An 18,368-nucleotide genomic window follows, 5' to 3' on the forward strand; every position below is an offset into this window, starting at 1 on the left:
TTTGTATGTCTGTAAGAATCTGTGAGCATTTTTTCATTGCTAATAGGAAGATGAGGTAATTTAGATAAACGTTTAACCAAATAATTTACTCTTCTATCTTTATGTCGATTAGCAGTATCGGATTCTTCTTAGTGTTCCTTTAACTGGTTGAATAGAATCAATCAAATAGCTCTTCACCTTTTCTGCCTCTTATTCTCTTTTTTAAAAAAGGTATATAGCTCTATATTATCTAGCAATGAATGGGAAAAAATTACTCTGTAGAATATAGAATATTCTCTTTGTGAATAGGAAAAAAATCATACCTTATGAAAACAAGTAAAGATAAATCACAAATACATTGTAAAATATCTTTAAATATCCAGGCTCAGAGATTAAAACATCTGCCTGGAATGCAGGAGACCTGGGTTCAATCCCTGGGTCGGGAAGATCCCCTGGAGAAGGAAATGGCAACTCACTCCAGTACTCTTGCCTGGAGAATCCCATGGAGGCAGGAGCCTGGTAGGCTATAGTCCATGGGGTCGCAAAGAGTCGGACACGACTGAGTGACTTCACTTTCACTTTCACTATTCCTTTATTCTAAAAGGCCATCAAGAAAATAAATAGTAGTCATACTGTTGCTTTAACTGTTTAGTTTTTAGGTTCTAATTGAATATGAATTTAATTACTTCAGAAAAGATTGAGTTTGCATTTTAAATATACCACTATAGCAGAAAATAGACTCTTAATTGTGTCTGTGGCCTGAGTTTGCAAGTGTGTCTTCTGTATCTTCCATATGATCCATACACTTTTTTCAGAAATTCATAATTATCAAGAAAAATCTGAAACTAATACGTAAGCAGTAGCTTTTGAAAAATAACAACTTTTCAAAAATGACTGCTGATGATTGTTTTAAAGCATTCCTGTAAGCTCTGAACTTGTCCTTTGTTTCCCTGGAAGTAGAGAGCCCCTCCCTGTGCTAGATACTTCAGACAGTTTATCTCCTAGTATTCCTAATTCAGACACTGCAGGCTCAGTATCCTGAGTAAATTGATCGGACTCATCACTTGACTTGTGATTTTATCTTGCTTGTGCTTATCCTTTCCTCTCCAGCAGAAGAGGAGGAGGAAGCTAAGATAATGGAAAGGATCTGCGTGGGGTTTAGAATACTAGCTTAGAAATCGGTTTCACAGGTTACAGGACAGAAGGCGTTTTTTACTTGTTAGCTGTTCATGTGACGGTGACCTGGATTTACAGGACAAGCTCAGAGCTAGTGCCGCAGGCACAGCTGCTAAGGAAAATGGAGCAGCCTTGCTCCGTGTGTTAGAGGACTGGTAAGGATTAATTGATACCTCACAGTGTTCCTCAGTTCAGGTTTTTCAGAGGTAGGACACTGACAATTCTTGGCTCTGTAGAGCTGTCCTTTGTATTTACAGAGTGTTTAGCCTCCCAGGCACATGCCTACTAAATGCCTCCATATTTTTAACTGTAAAATCCTTCCCCAGAGTTTGTAGATGGACTCTCCCTAGGAGGGCCTCTCTGCCCTTGTAAGACTTACTGTCAAACTCCTCAGTCTGTAGAGCTTTTGGAGGAGGAATGAAAACAAGTCACTTGTTGGTGAGGGTAATGGGAACAGAAAAACTGATGAAGGGAAAAGTAATAGGCTTTTCTATCATTTACTCATATGTTGCATTTCTGGTGTGTTTTTTTCCTTTGTGTAGTCATAGATATCATCTAGTGTCATTTCCCTTTCAGTCTAGATAATCTTTTAAATCATTTCTTGCAGCGCGGATCTGCTGTGACAAATTCTCTCATCATTCATTTACCCTAAAGTGTCTTTTTCTGCTATCATTTTTTAAGGACATAGATGTAGAATTCTGGGTTTCAGCACTTTAAAAGTGTTGTTTCTTTGTTTTCTAGTCACTGTTTTTGTTTTTTCTCAGATAAGTTCCATGTTACAGCATGACTCTTTAAAAGAAATCTTTTATTTATTTATTTATTATTTACTTGGGATTTATTCCATGTGGATGGTTTGTCTCTTTTCTGTTGACTTATTCAGTCATTTATATGTATCAGAATGGACTTACGGATATTTATTTTGTACGTTGTATTATAATACGGTATTTCTTGGCTTATTTTTTGTTCACATTATTCCAACTTTGGCCATTGGGAGCTCTTTCAGTTGACTCTTGTGTCCTTTGACATGTTTCCATTACTATGAGTGTTGGTTTTTTGTTTGTTTTGTGTTTTGAGCATTTTCTTCTTTTCTGGTGCGATAAGATGCTCCAGGTTCATCTTGTATATATTTCCTTTCCCATTCCTAGAATCAAGCATTTCTCTAAGGAACCCTAGTTTCCGTTTATTGGAAAAATGATATTAGAAATCACACTCCGGGTATTAGATGTACTTGTTACTATTAAGGTTTTATTGCTTCTGGACCTTCTCAACTGACAGACAAAGGAAATATATAAGTGTATACTAATACCTGTATATGCACATAACTAAATATTCCTATATATAACCATTTGTATCTATTTTAAGCTTAGAATGAGTTCATACTTAGGTCTCCGACGCTAATCCATTACATTACATGGATCCTTGTGGTTTTCTTCCTTTGCTTATCTGTGAACTTCCACTCTAAAAGTGAGAAACCTGACTGACACCAGCCACCATCCATTTTCTTCAGTTCACTGAGCTCTCAGACTTAGAAGTTTTTAAACATAGAAAGCATATTGTAAGGCCTTTGGAGTGCTGGTACTTGGTGTAAAAGCTATCGTAGGTTTTCTTCTCAACTTAAATCTTCCTGGTTGGAATGCCTGTGGACTTAACTTTTCTTTCTCCACTCATTAAAAAAGTTTTTTTTTATCAAAAACTTGTACCTAATCAAATTTGCAAGCTCTTGCACAGCAAAGGAAACCGTAAGCAGAATGAAAAGACAGCCTACGGACTGGGAGAAGATATTTGCAAGTGGTACAACTGACAAGGGCTTACTTTCTAAAATAGACAAACAGCTCATATATTTCAGTAACAGAAAAACAAACAACCCAATAAAAAAAATGGGCAGAAGACCTATACAGACAGTTCTCCAAAGAAAACATAACAGGTGACCAATAGGCAAGTGAAAAGATGCTGATCATCACTGATTATTAGAGAAATGCAAAGCAAAACTATAATGAGGTTCCACCTCACATGGGTCAGAATGGCCATCATTAAAAAGTCCACAATTATCAGACATTGAACCTTCAGATTTCCATTTATTTCTGTCTTTACAAAATTCTCTTAATAGAAGAAAAATTCGATTTCCTGGAGGATTATAAAAGGCACCTGAAACAGTTCTTTGCCCAAAGAGATAAAAAGTTTTGGAAAATGAAATTTTGAAGTTGCCTGAAAAGTAACAGAAGGTAGTGGAACAAAACAGTGAATACACTGTTCAATAAAGTTCTCAGTGAAAATGAAAAACGTGTCTTTTATTTTCCCTTAAAAACCAAAGGAACTCTTTGGCCAACCCAATACAGTGGAGTATTACTCAGCCATAAAAAAGAATGAAATAGTGCCGTTTGCAGCAACATTGATGAACCTAGAGATTATCATACTACCTAAATTAAGTCAGAAAGAGAAAGAGAAACACCATCTGTTACCACTTAGGTGTGGAGTCTAAAATACGGCACGTATGAACATATCTATAAAACAGACTCAGAACAGACTTGTGGTTGCCAAGGGGCAAGGGATGTGTAGGAGGGAAAGATGGGGAGTTTAGGATTAGTAGGTGCAAACTAATACATAGGACGGATGAACAACGGGGTCCGCCTATATAGCATGGGGAACTGTATTCAGTATCCTGTGATCAGTCATCATGGAAAAGAATGTGAAAGGAATATGTATAATTGAGTCACTTTGCAGTGCAGCAGACGTTAGCATTGTAAATCAACTAAAATAAGATTTCTTAAAAATGAAACTTATGAGAAAACATAAATATAGGTATCTTAACTTGAAAATGGTGCAAAACTAGGTGGATCTTGGAACATATAGCAATGAAAAGAGTATTCATTAGGTCAGCCCACAAATGGTGCAAAAAATTTAGTAACTAGGTTTTGTGGAGAAAGTAACACTTAAAGTTGAGGAGAGCTGGCAACAATAATCAGGTAAGCTCAGCATATGCTAAAATGTAGCATGGCTGCTAAACAGTATATTGAAAGCTTGACCTGTATCCCTGTAAGCATGCTATTCAGATGAAGGGAGACATTAGTGTCATGCTGTATTGAAGTATTATATTCACTCTTAATTGAAAAAGACATTTAAAAATGTCCAAAAAAGAACAGAATGGAAAAAGTTTTATTGAACACAATTTGGAATTTTAGCATCAAGTTAATAATGATAGTGTTTTAGACCACTAAGTAAAATAATAACCGTGAATTCATACTGATCTAAAAAGTAAAATAAAGTGAAAGTGTGATGAGGAATGGAATGCTTACCTAGTCTCAAAATACCTCCCTACAGAATACTTAACAATTACTAGGGGAAAGAGTCACTGGAAATGCCTGGAAGACATCACTTTTATGAATGATCAAAGTGAACATCACTAGTAATGGGTTATACCCAAACTGTGCCCCCTGGGAATATTCACCAGAAAGAGCACAGCATCACTTCTGTGATGTTCCTACCAGAGGTGCGTGACCTGAGTGTCACCACAAGGAAGCACCGGACACATCCAGAATGAGGTACATTCTGCAGAATAAAGACATCAAGGGCTTGAGCGTCAGGCAAAGCCTGAGAGACTGTTAAATGTATCGTGTGGCTCTGGCATGGACCACTGTAAAGGACATTATTGGGAAATTGAGTGAATTGAATGGACTCTCAGGTTAGACAGCAGTAATGTATCAGTGTTAATTTCCTGATTTGGGTGATTGTACTATTTATTTATAAGTGGTTTTTTTGTTTGTTTGTTTATGGAATACACACTGAATGTTTAGGGATGATGTGGCATCATGCCAGTAGCTTACTCTTGAGTGGTTTGGGGGAAAAGAAGTTTTTAGATTTCCAACTTGTAAATGTTAGATTCTTTTTAAAATCTTTTTTAAAAAATGAATAATTTGGGACTTTGGGAATAATTAGTATGGAGAAAAGACTAAGGCAGAGTCCCAGAGAAGATGTCTTTGACTTCTTCCAAGTGAAGAGGAGTTTTCATCAATTCTTGGAGGTGTTTCTTATATTTGATGGCATCTTATGGTTTCACAGGATTTTTTCTTCATGATACATACAGTAATGATGCACTCTGCAGTTTATGGTATTTTACACCATCGATAAGTGAAATACAGTTTATTTGCTCAGCGATGCTTCTCCAGAGAAGAGAGCCAAGGGCCACGAATGGGCATTCAGGAGTCAAGAATTCGGTTATTTAAAGGGCCTTTCTGTACTAAAAACTGGGCTTCCCTGGTGGCTCCGCAGTAGAGAGTCCACCTGCCAGTGCAGGAGGCACAGCTCCCACCCCTGGTCCAGGAGGATTCCACGTGGCGTGGAGCAGCTGTATGCACCCCAAGTGTGAGCTTGTGCTCCAGAGCCCGAGAACTGCACCTGCCGAAGCTGCGCAGGCAAGAGCCCGTGCTCTGCCACAAGAGCAGCCTCTGCAGGGAGAGGTCTGCACCGCAACCGGGGGCGACCCCTACTCTCCCTCGCTAGACAAAAGCCCCTGCGGCAATGAAGACCCAGCCCAGCCAAAAGTAAGTGAGTAGAATTCTTTTAGGTAATCTATAGGGGGTTCCTGTATTATGTTGGAGGTGATCTCTAAGGACTCTTCTGACTGAAAGATTGGATGATTTTCTTGGTGTCTGGTGCTGTCCTCCTAATTACCCTCCTGCTGTTCTGCCTCTCTCTATATCAAGGGCAAAAGTGGCTTTTTTTCCATCTGGTCTTTGCTCCTCTTTTTTCAGTGAGAACAGAAATGACCTGAGGAGTACATACAGGCAAGGGATAGCATAAGAAGAAAAGAAAGGACGTTTGAGCACTGGGCATTGAGCCTTGGCTCTACTTGTTTGAGGAACTTCCTACTCAATGAAAGAACAAGGGTTCAGGAGACCCTTGTTCTTTTTGAGGACAAATTACAGCCGAGAATCATCAGGAATTATCAAGCAACTCTGAAATCGCTTGGTGGCTCACACATGGAGCTCTCCTGTATGTCACCTTTTGGGCAGGCGGTTTAGGTTCAGACTTCAGCACAATTTCAAGTTCATCAGTGTTGTGAACCTTGTGGGCATCAGCTGGATATCCACGGTACTGGCATTTTCTTGAAGCAGTACAGCTGCTTTCACACCAGCACACTTCCACAGTAACAGCTTCACCTTTCATTCTCTTGTTCCACACCGTGTGTCCCTCTTGTATCAGTCATTCACCTCCCTGCCTGTCGCTTCTCAGAGGCGCTGCCTCCTCACTCACTCACCCATACATACATATCTCTGCCGTTTCCCTGGCCAACTTCAATATCCATGTGGGGAGTGAACGACCAAACCTGAAATTCTTCTCTGAGCTCTTCTGACCTCATTAGGAACCTGGGCCTCATTATCTCCTGGAATTTTTATGTCTCTTGAGTCTCAGTTCCAGCATCCTGCTCTCTAACTGTCGCTTCTTCTCTTTCTCTTCTGTCATTTGAGTTTGTTGAAGCTTTCAGTTCTGTGGGCCCTCTGTTCTCTCAGATTTATCCTCCTCCACACTTCACCCTTGCATACTACTTAGGTCATGAGCCACTGTTTCAGTCACTCTGGACAAATGATTTCATGTGGTCAGTAAGTGTCTACCATCCCATGAGCCTACGCATGTGAAAAGACCCTGCTGCTGGGAAAGATTGAAGGCAAAAGGAACGGGGGCGGCAGATGACAAGATGGTTAAATAACGTCACCGACTCAGTGGACATGATTTGAGCAAACTTCGGGAGATAGTGAAGGACAGGGAAGCCTGGCATGCTGCAGTGTGTGAGGGTGCAAAGAGCCGGACACGACTTAGCGACAGAACAACAGCCGTCACACAATGCTGCGTCCAGGTCCACTTGTCTCCTGCACTGCCCTGAGTGCCATGGAGTCTGAACTTTATTTAGTTGACAGCAGGGCTTCCCTGGTGGCTCAGAGGTTAAAGGATCTGCCTGCAATGAGGGAGGCCCGGGTTTGATCCCTGGGTCGGAAAGATCCCCGGGAGAAGGAAATGGCAACCCACTTCAGTATTCTTGCCTGGGAAATCCTATGGATGGAAGAGCCTGGTGGCCTACAGTCCACGGGATTGCAAAGAGTTGGACACGACTGAGTGACTTCATTATTCACTAGGGATACATGACACCCCACTCCAGTACTCTTGCCTGGAAAATCACATGGACGGAGGAGCCTGGTGGGCTGCAGCCCATGGGGTGGCTAAGAGTTGGACACGACTGAGCGACTTCACTTTCACTTTTCACTTTTCATGCATTGGAGAAGGAAATGGCAACCCACTCCAGTGTTCTTGCTTGGAGAATCCCAGGGACAGCGGAGCCTGGTGGGCTGCCGTCTATGGGGTCGCACAGAGTTGGACACGACTAAAGCAACTTAGCAGCAGCAGCAGCAGCAGGGATACATGAAAGGTTTTGAATAGAGGAATGAAATACAAGTATATGTTTTAGGAAAAAACAGTGACAGATCTCAGCAGGAAATCTATAATATATTAATCTGTCACACACAAGTGCATTCATTTTGTGAAAGAATGTAGCATATTTTTTTCTCCTTTGAATTCTTTTTTTTTTTTTCATTTCCCCTCCAACACATTCATCCCACAAGCCTTTGTTAGAGACCACTCTCTGTGCGGCTCCAAATCCGAGGGCTCCCAAGTCCCTGAAGAGTGCTCTGCCCCTGTCCTAGAGAACAGCTCCTGTGTGGGGCTCAAGGAGTAAGTATAGAGGCCTTTCAAAACTGACTTGAAATGCTCATCAGGGCACTGTGTAGAGAGACTAGGGTGGGAGTGTGCTACATGTGAGTAGGGACCGTGGTGCCCTGATAGAGAAGGGACCCACCCATCGGGGCAGCTAGGGCATCCCACACCCAACCGGGGATAAGGGAACAGAGTAGAGGCCCTCTCTGAAGGGTCCTAGGGCCACCTGGGAGCCAGCCCTCCCTTCGAGGTAGATAATTGGGGAGAGAACAGACGAGGCGCTCCCATGATAAGTGGTCACTTCCTCCATGATATTGCTGATAGCTGGGGTGGCCTGCGGCCAGGGTACACTTGGGGGAGCTGGCTGAGCTCCTCCAGGAATGGGGGTGCACTGCAGAACTGCTGGGCCCTGTAGTGAGTTTGGAGGATGCCTGCACCCTCAATGAGGGCCAACGGGATGCACCCCCATCATTGCTGAGCCAGCCGTGGCCAGTGGCCACTGTGGGCAGCCGGCACAGTGCTGGTCAGTGCCCCAGGGGTGAGGGAGCTCCAGGGGTCTTTCTTGCCCCACAGCAGCACCAGACCACAGTTGATGGTGGAAAACATGTCCCCCCTCATGGCGAAGATATCTCCAGTCTGAGGGGCTCCGATCCTCACAGCGTTGACACTGCCTGTCAGTTGATGCCAAATTCCAGCAGGAGGGCCGTTACAGAAACCCTTATTAGCCTGAAGACTCCATGCTGATAATACCCATAGTGAAGGTTCCACTACAGTCATCCACATAATTCACCAAGGGCGAGGCTCACAAACGCACTCCTCCATGGCAGCTCACTTGAATTCTTTTTTTTTTAATAAGTATATTTTATTGAAGTGTAATTGAGTTACAGTATTTCAGGTGCACAGCAAAGTGATTCAGTTCTACAAATAGATGTAATGTATTATCTTTGAAACGATTTCCCATCATAGGTTAATACAGGATATTGACTGTAGTTCCCTGTGCTGTGCGATAAACCTTTGTTGCTTGTTAATATCTATTTTTTAGCTAGAAATCTAACATTCTATTCCTACTAAGTCAAGTAGAATCAAAATGTCAATTAGGCAAAAACTCATAAGGTTTTAAAATATATATATTACACATATTTATATATATGTATACAAAAGCTTTCCTACTACACTTGATAAAGCGTTGAGAAATAACATCCCCAAAAAAGGAAGAGATGGAGAAATTGGAAAACATAAACTAAATGAAATGGGAGCACTGAATATGAAATAGAAAAAGTGAAACAAACTAGATAAAAGACCATCATATAGTTCAGTTGGTTTTAAACATGACTCCTCATTAGAAACACATCTGGAGCTTTGGAGAAAAAAATCAATACTTGAGCATTTGTATTTTCCAAAAAATTTCAAGATAGTTCTGAGATGCATCTGGATTTCAAAAGTAATTATAGGCTTTCTATTAGATCCTAGTTTTGGTGCTATAGATTTCTGTTATTTTTCTGTTGACCAAGAGACCTCTGGGACAACAGTAAACACACCAACGTTCACATTATAGGGTCCCAGAAGGACAAGAGTGAGAGAAAGGACCTGAGAAAATATTTGAAGAGATAATAGCTGAAAACTTCCCACATGTGGGCAAGGAAATAGTTAACCACGTCCAGGAAGCGCAGAGAGTCCCAGGCAGGATAAACCCGAGGAGGAGCACAGAGAGACACATAGTAATCAAACTGACGAAAACTAAAGACCAACATAAAATATTAAAGGAAAAATGACAAATAACATACAAGGGAACTCCCATCAGGTTGTCACCTACAGAAGGGATAGAAACTCTACAAGCCAGCAGGGAATGAATGGCATGATACAGTTAAGTGTTGACCAGTCATGATACAGTAGTAGTGAGTGAGTAATAGTGACATAATCCCAATAGTAAAAGATGTTTATCAGTTTTCACAGTCAATAACCTGACAAGAAATAAAAGATAATTACAGTTGCAAGTCATAACGGGAACATGATTAACTTAACAGTATAAAATAGTTACATATACAGTTTGGGAGGGTCAAGCATAGTGATGTCATAAGCGAAAGTGCATACATGCATGTGTTTTCATCCACCCAGTCTATGTCTTGGCTGGTATATTTAATCCATTTACATTTAAGGTCATTTTTGATATGTATAATCCTGTTACCATTTTCTTAATTGTTTTGCGTTTATTTTCTGCAGGTCCTTTCCTTGTGTTTCCTGCCTAGCAAAGTTCCGTTAGTATTTGTTGTAAAGCTGATTTGGTGGTGCTGAATTTTCTTAACTTTTGCTTGTCTGGAAAGCTTTTGATTTCTCCATCAAATCTGAAGGAGAGTCTTGCTGAGTGGTTTTCTTGATGAGTGCAAAAATCTGAATCTCTCGGGTCATGAGATTCATGGAGACACAAGCACACAGGGCTCAGCCAGGATGTGCAATGTGATTGATGGTGCAGTGTGACTGATGGGCCAGCACAGAAAACCCGTGACGTACACCTACCTGTTCCCTCTGCAACAGCCATTCTAGCTAGACCGTTTGTTGTTCAGTTGCTAAGTTGTGTCCGACTCTGTGATCCCATGGACTGCAGCACGCCAGGCTTCCCTACCCTTCATTACCTATCTGAGTTTGCTCAAACTCATATCCATTGAGTCAGGTAAGGTGGTCTGGTATTTCTATCTGTTTAAGAAAATTCCTCAGTTTGGTGTGATCCACACAGTCAAAGGCTTTAGCATAGTCAATGAAGCACAAGTAGATGTTTTTTAGGAATTTCCCTGCTTTTTCTATGATCCAGTGTATGTTGACAATTTGATCTCTGGTTCCTCTGTTTTTTCTAAATCCAGTTTGTACATCTGGAAGTGCACAGTTCACATACCACTGAAACCTAGCTTGAAGGATCTTGAGCATAATCTTCCTGGCATGTGACATGAATGCTGTCATATGGTAATTTGAACATTCTTTGGGATTGGCATGAAAACTGATCTTTTCCATTCCTGTGGTCACTGCTGAGTTTTCCAAATTGCTGGCATATTGAGTGCAGCACTTTTAACAGCATCATCTTTTAAGATTTGAAATAGCTCAACTGGGATTCCATCACTTCATTAGCTTTGTTTGTAGTGATGCTTCCTAAGGCCCACTTGACTTCACACTCCAGGATGTCTGGCTCTAGGTGAGTGATCACACCATCATGGTTATCTGGGTCATTAAGAGGTTTTTTGTATGTTCTCCTGTGTATTCTTGCCACCTCTTCTTAACATCTTCTGCTTCTGTTAGGTCCATACCATTTCTGTCCTTTACTGTGCCCATCTTTTTATCAAATGTTCCCTTGGTATCTCCAGTTTTCTTAAAGAGATGTCTGGTCTTTCCCATTGTATTATTCTCCTCTATTTCTTTGCACTGGTCACTTAAGAAAGGTTTCTTAATTCTCCTTGCTGTTCTCCTGAACTCTGCATTCAGATGGCTATATCTTTCCCTTTCCTCTTGGCTTCTCTTCTTTTCTCAACTTTTGTAAGGCCTCCTTAGAAAACCAGTTTGCCTTCTTGCCTTTCTTTTTCTTGGGGATGGTTTTGGTCATCACATCCTGTGCAATGTTGTGAACCTCCGTCCATTGTTCTTCAGGTACTCTTAACAGATCTAGTCCCTTGAATCTGTTTGTCCGCACATAATCGTAAGGGATTTGATTTAGGTCATATCTGAATGGCCTAGTGATTTTCCCTACTTTCTTCAATTTGAGCCTGAATTTCACAATAAGGAGCTGATGATGTGAGCCACAGTCAGCTCTCAGTCTTGTTTCTGCTGACCATATAGAGCTTCTCCATCTTCTGCTGCAAATAATATAATTAGTGTGTTTTCGGTACTGACCATCTGGTGATGTCCATGTGTAAAGTCCTCTCTTGTGTTGTTGGAAGAGAGACCTTTAAAGAAATTTTAATCTCTTTCACTTAAAATATACAGTGTTCTGCTTTACATATAAAGAAGTCATTGAATTCTTTAGGCATAACTGATGTCACTACCAGAAGTTACTAAAGTGTCTTTGAAGAAACTTAATATGGGAATGCAACATTCCACTGAACTCTTTATATGGGAAATTATTTAAGAGCTTTAAAATTCCTTAGAACATTGGCAACTGATTTGAACTTAGCAAACAAATTCCTCTATTAAGGCAGAAAACCTGTTAAATGGGATTTTGCACAGGGATGCTGTTTAAAAAAAAAAACAAACTGGTGAGCTTACAGTACAAATGTGGAAAAACTTGCAGTGAAAGCACTTTCTGCACTTGGGACCTAGTGCCTCAAACCGTTCATTTGCCCCTTTCCGTATCTGCCTTTGTGTAGTATCAGCTGCCCAGCTGAATTGGTCTTGCCCTGAGATTCATTCCCAGGAGTAGGGTGACGAAGGCTGTTGAGAGAAGAGCTCAGTGATTTCTGATACTTCCCAACTGCAGGCATTCCCGGGGCTGAAGTTCAGTCCTCTTGGAAGCCAGGAGGATTGTGTTGGTCAGCAGATAGCTCTGAGTGTTTCCCATGGTTGTAGAAGTTAAAGAGAAGCAACAGGAGTTCAGAATTTTGTGGTAGGGACTTTTTGGTTTCCTCTACTTTCTTGAGTAATAATAATGTAAATAGGATAAGGTAAGTAAACTGTAGATACACTTCCTAAGCCATGATGCCTGCAAGTAATACCATTTTTTGAAAGAAGAGATAGAGGTTCAGGGAGGATAAGTATCATGGTGGAATTCGAGCCTAGAGATTTTAACTTTAGAGCCCAAAGGAGCTTAGCTTCATTTGTTGGCCCCTGAGATTGATTTGGTAGTCAGGATTATAGCAGCATTAACATATTTTTACACATACCTTTGTTTCCGAAAGAAGTGCTAGGTGTTGGGGGAAAAGGGACTCTTACAGCAAAGATGCCAACCCAGAAGTTCTGTTTATTTAGTAGGAAAAAAAGATAGGTAGAATCATACTGATTACAGAACCACTTTGCAAAAAGTAGAAGATATTAGAAAAGTCACCATTTTATAAATGCTGTTGTGGTCAGGTGGGCATTAGTGGGTACATTAAACAAAGACTTATTGGGGAACTGGATATTCTGAAAACATCACCTTATAGACTGCTTATTAACTAAAAAGAGACAAGTATTTGTTCACAGTAGAGAAAATCTGGCAGACACCAGATTAGCCAAGTGATAGAACTCGCCTTCACCAATAAAGGTAAAACCTGACATATGATGTAGCATGCTGGAAGGACATAGCATCACCTGTGTACCATTCCTACCAAAAACATTTACTTCGGAGATATAATCGTGAAAAAACAATCGGACAAATCCAGATGGAGGGACATGTTTAAAATATGTTGCCTGGACTCATCAAAAAGGTCAGTGTTGTGAATGTCCGAAAGTGACATTGAGGGATCTGCTTTAAAGCAGAGGAGACCGACAAGAGTCAGCTAAGCACAGGGCCCACAAGACCAGATTAGGTACTGAGTGCTCGGCTGAGCTAAACAGTTGTGAGGCTCATTGGAAGCAGGCAGAAATATTTCAGTATAGACTGTATATTGCAGAGCAGTGTCCTATCGGAGTTCAGTTTCTTGAATGTGATAAATGAATTATATCCATGGTAAAGTATTTAAGAAGGAAATGTAATGGTGTTTGTGACTTACTGTCAGTTGGTTCAGCAAAAACATACAGAAAAGGTGAAGTGTTACCTCACTTCACTTGACAGATGTTTAGTTGACAGATCTAAATAAAAAGTGTGTTTAAGTGTTCATATAGTATTGAAACTATTCTGTAGGCTTGAAAATTCTCGAAAGAATAGAGTTGTTTATTAAAGTAGCCATACTCAAGCAGGGGAAACATTCACATTAAAAATAATAATGGGGAAAGCTTTCAATAAAACAGATGAAAGCAGGGATCACAACGAGGCTTTTACTTAATTGGTATCTCTGGTAAATTAATCCTGGCTACTGAGCATGTTGAAATGAATGGGTTTCTGAGGCCATATTCATGACTTATTAGCATTGTTTGCCAAGGGCTTTAATGTGAGAGTGGTGGTCGATGTTCCAAATATTTGTCATCTTTTGTTAAATGTTTGTATCGTTACAGTCAAATTAGGTCCTTTGCTGTTCAGTTGCTCAGTCATGTCTGATTCTTCGCCACCCCATGGGCTGCACCCTCCAGGCTTCCCTGTCCTTCACCTCCCGGAGCTTGCTCCAACTCACGTCCATTGGGTTAACGATGCCATCCAAACGTCTGGTTCTCTGTTGCCCCCTTCTCCTCCTGCTGCCAGTCTTTCCCAGCATCAGGGTCTTTTCTGATGAGTTGGCTCTTTGCATCAGGTGACCAAAGTATTGGAGCTTCAGCATCAGTCCTTCCAGTGAATATTCAGGACTGATTTCCTTTAGGATGGACTGCTTGGATCTCCTTGCAAGTCCAAGGCACTTTGAAGAGTCTTCTCAAGCAGCACAATTCAAAAGCATCATTTCTTCAGTGCTCAGCTTTCTTTATGGTCCAACTCTCACATCCATACATGACTACCGGAAAAACCATAGCTTTGACTAGATGGACCTTTGTTAGCAAAGTAATGTCTCTGCTTTTTAATATGCTGTCTAGGTTGGTCATAGCTTTTGTTCCAAGGAGCAAGCATCTTAATTTCATGGCTGGAGTCACCATCTGCAGTGATCTTATAGCCCAAGAAAATAAAGTCTGTCGCTGTTTCTATTGTTTCCCCAGCTATTTGCCATGAAGTGATGGGGCCGGATGCCATGATCTTTGTTTTTTGAATGTTGAGTTTTAAATCAGCTTTTTCACTCTTCTCTTTCACCTTCATCCTCTTCCCTTTCTGCCGTCAGGGTGGTTTCATCTGCATATCTGAGGTTGTTGATATTTCTCCTGGCAATCTTGATTCCAGCTTGTGCTTCATCCAGCTCTTATCAGTCATTACTTGATCTAACCGTAATTTTATCCTGAGCTTACATTTTTCCTGCACTGATACTCTCCCCGCAACAGAAACTGGCTTCACAAGTCTTTACAAGTCTTTAAAAGACAGCTTCACAAGTCTTTAAAAGTCAAGTGTCTGAGGCAAACCTTAAATTAGGATCTTTGAGCCAAGATCTCGTTTATGGGTGGGGCGTGAGGAAGTCTTGGACCTCTGCTGAAATTAGAAGGGAGTACACCACCATCAGATTCTCTAAGGGACTTATGAGCTAAAACGAGTGGTTGAGAGCCTAGTTCTTTGCTGGTATTCTGAGGATCTGCTGTTTTCCACTCTGTTTGACCAGCAGTGTTTTAGTGTCCTTTCCTGTCACTCTTTCCAGGCCCCTGCGTTATCGTAGTATTTGGCTCCTCTGTCTAGTCCCTTTTAAGATTCTCCGTTGCCCTTTGAGAGCAGTGGTAGTTTTCAGGTGTAAAGGAAAAACCTCCTGTGTGTGTGTCTCCTTTACTACTCACAAAGAAAACTTCCCTTCTGACACTTCTTCCTGGTCACGAAATGTTTGTGGGGTTTTCCCTGTACTGAGCGATTTTCAGCAACTCTAGCTGGGTGTCCTGTAATTCAGTTTGATGCTGACAGTATCTGCCTGGTGTTAGCGTCAGATCCCGCAGGTGAAGAGCTCAGTCCCACAGGACACCCCAGCCGCGTTGTCGCCACGCCAGAAGCCAGTTGGCAGTCCAGGATTGTCACAAGTGCTTCTGACCCACCAGTTATATGCTGTGATTCCCTCAACCCCTTCCTTCTGTCTGAAGTTGTTAGAATGGCTGATAGAAATCTGGGGGAAGCCTAACATTTACTGGTTTGTTATAAAGATAAAGGGTAAAAGATACACAGGGCAAAGAGTGTGAGCAGGGGCGCTCTGGAGTGCTGTCCTCCACCTCCTCCGTGTGTTCACCAGCCTGGACATTCGTGGATCCCCATACCTTTGGGCTTTTATGCAGGCTTCACATTTCTAGTCCCTCTTCCTTCCCAAAGGACTGGGGATGGGGCTGAAAGGTCCAAGCTCCTCATCGCGGTTTGGTCTTTCTGGTGACCAGCCGACGATCTTGCTGCTATCCAGGAGCTCACCAAGATTCACCTCATTAGAACAAAAGACACTGCCGTCATCCAGGGGATTCCAAAGGGTTTAGGGACTCTGTCAGGAACCAAGGTGAGAGACCTAATATTAGAACCAGAGGTGCTCCTAGTGCTGTTACTTAGGAAATTGCAAGCGTTTGGGAGCTTTGTCCCAGGAACCAGAGACAGACACCAATATATATCTTTTCTGTTATTTCACAGCAGAATGTTATTTCCATTCTCTTTGGGAAGTGGACATTAAGGAGCCTTGCTGATAGTATATAACTCAATAAATATTGTTGAAGGGATGGTTGAAATAATTAAATATTTCTTTTCCCAAACAGCTTTCCATTGAAATTAGGTGGTGCTCACGTAGTGTTGTTTTAATGAATGAAATTACATGGATCAGTTCCCTTGGCTACCTTTGCAGCTCTCCCAGCTCCTTTTCCAGCTTGAGTCTTCAAGAGGGAGCCTCAGAATTGATTTCTAAAACTGTTTGTACCTGGTGTGATTATAAAGCAATGAGACTGATTGTCATGTGTCGTTTGTGGGATCCGTCTCAGTTACTTTATAGCCATACCTGGTATCTTATACCACAGAATATTGCATGCTGAACGGCATTTTAAAATCACTTAAGGTTTCTAACTGGAAATTTTAAATGGTTTAGCATCATTTTAGATTTTTTTCTAACTTACTGATCAGAACTCTTATATCAGAAACATAATTAGATGTTAACTTGTTGCTTTAATTTGTAGTTTTCTTTTTGTTTTGGGGATTTTAATCAGTATTCTGATAAACTGTTTATTGAATTTCTTTTCAGTTGTAAATGGTCTTTGTACATTGTACAGATAGTCCTTTCAATTGAATATTATAAATGAAACATATAAATTGGGGTGAACAAAAAAGGAACCTTCCCCTAGTCCAGTGTACACATAGGACCTAAGATAGTTTCAACTGTTACTGATTAAAGATACCACCATTTGGCATTTTGCTGTTGACACTGTTACCAAATTTCGGTCCTAAGTCAGTGAAATGATAAAGCTGTGTATCCTGAGCTAGCTTCCTTCTTTCTGTTCCTTGTGCTGGTTCTACACACAATAGGTGCTCCATAAATGTTTATAAGAAAAGTTAATGCCAGCAAGCACCAACTTTTGTGTTATAAATAACAGTGTTTTTCTCCTTTTCATAAGGAATTGGGGCTCTCTAAAGCACATTTAAGATGGGAAAGGTTTTACAGTGAAACCTGCCATGATTTCTGTCACATTTCTATTGCCGTGTAATACGATTCCCAGGTGGCTCAGTGGTCAAGAATCCGCCTGCCAATGCAGGGGACGCAGTTTCGATCCCTGGGTCTGGAAGATTCCATGGAGTGGGAAATGGCAGCCCACTCCAGTATTCTTGCTAGGGAAAGCCCGTGGTCAGAGGAGCCTGGCGCTTTTCCCGCTTGCCGCTTGGCTGCCGTCCACAGGGTCGTGAAGAGCTGGGCACGACTGAGCGGCTGAGCATGGCTGCTGGATAATACAGTGTTGTCCACTGTCTCCTGTTACATTTGGCTGATTTAATGGTCTGTCTTTCAAATACAGCTGTAAGACAAATTAATACGGCTTTTACCACTGCAGTCATTTTATGCTTTAAGTGTGTTTGTTTAAGTCTTAAGTAGTGCACATCAAATTTCTTTTCCCACTTGGTGCCAGCATGCCCAATTACAACTTCATTTCATGTGAATCTGCAAAACCTTGCCATTAGCAAAAATTGCAGTAGTTTTTCTAAGTAACATTTTGATGTATTTGATATTCTGTAAATTTTAAATGTCACTTGAGTATATATATTTATTTTACATTACAGGCACTGGAGATATTATTGCTGTCATGATTACAGAATTGAGGGGTAAAGATATATTGAGTTATCTGGAGAAAAACATCTCTGTACAAATGACAATAGCTGTTGGAACTCGAATGCCGCCAAAGAACTTCAGCCGTGGTTCTCTAGTCTTCGTGTCAATATCCTTTATTGTTTTGATGATTATTTCTTCAGCCTGGCTTATATTCTACTTCATTCAGAAGATCAGGTATACAAATGCCCGGGACAGGAACCAGGTGAGCTACCAGTACTCTATAGTGATTAATGCTTACTAGCCGTAATTCATAAACATCTGTTGTAATCATACACAATGTGAACATCTTTTCATTAAAAAATGGTCAAAAACATATCTATACAAGTGTTTTAAGGATATTTGAAAAACCTAAATGGAGAAATTATTAAGTTTATAGTGATCACTTGGAATATTCCCGGTGAGTGGTTAGCTTAATATTAGAGTGTGATATACCTAATTCTAGTAATTTGAAAAAAGATTGCAAAGTTGCATTTTTAAGCTGGTAACATTCGTTGTCAGTAGCAGCAGAGTTGGAAGGATGAAAGAGGGAGACTTTTCACTATATATACTTTTGTTCCATGTGAATTT

At 41.0% G+C, this 18,368-nt stretch overlaps 1 protein-coding gene across 1 annotated transcript in view; it reads left to right on the forward strand.

The window, feature by feature from the left end:
- RNF130 (ring finger protein 130) overlaps positions 1-18,368 on the forward strand; it is a 139,903-nt gene that overhangs the window by 46,820 nt on the left and 74,715 nt on the right. The window contains exon 3 of the mRNA XM_052642910.1: positions 17,753-18,003. Within this exon, the coding sequence (XP_052498870.1) occupies positions 17,753-18,003 (251 nt within the window). The remainder of the gene's footprint in view (positions 1-17,752; positions 18,004-18,368) is intronic.

This window comes from Budorcas taxicolor, chromosome 7, assembly GCF_023091745.1.
Source record: "Budorcas taxicolor isolate Tak-1 chromosome 7, Takin1.1, whole genome shotgun sequence".
NCBI classification, from domain to species: Eukaryota; Metazoa; Chordata; class Mammalia; order Artiodactyla; family Bovidae; genus Budorcas; species Budorcas taxicolor.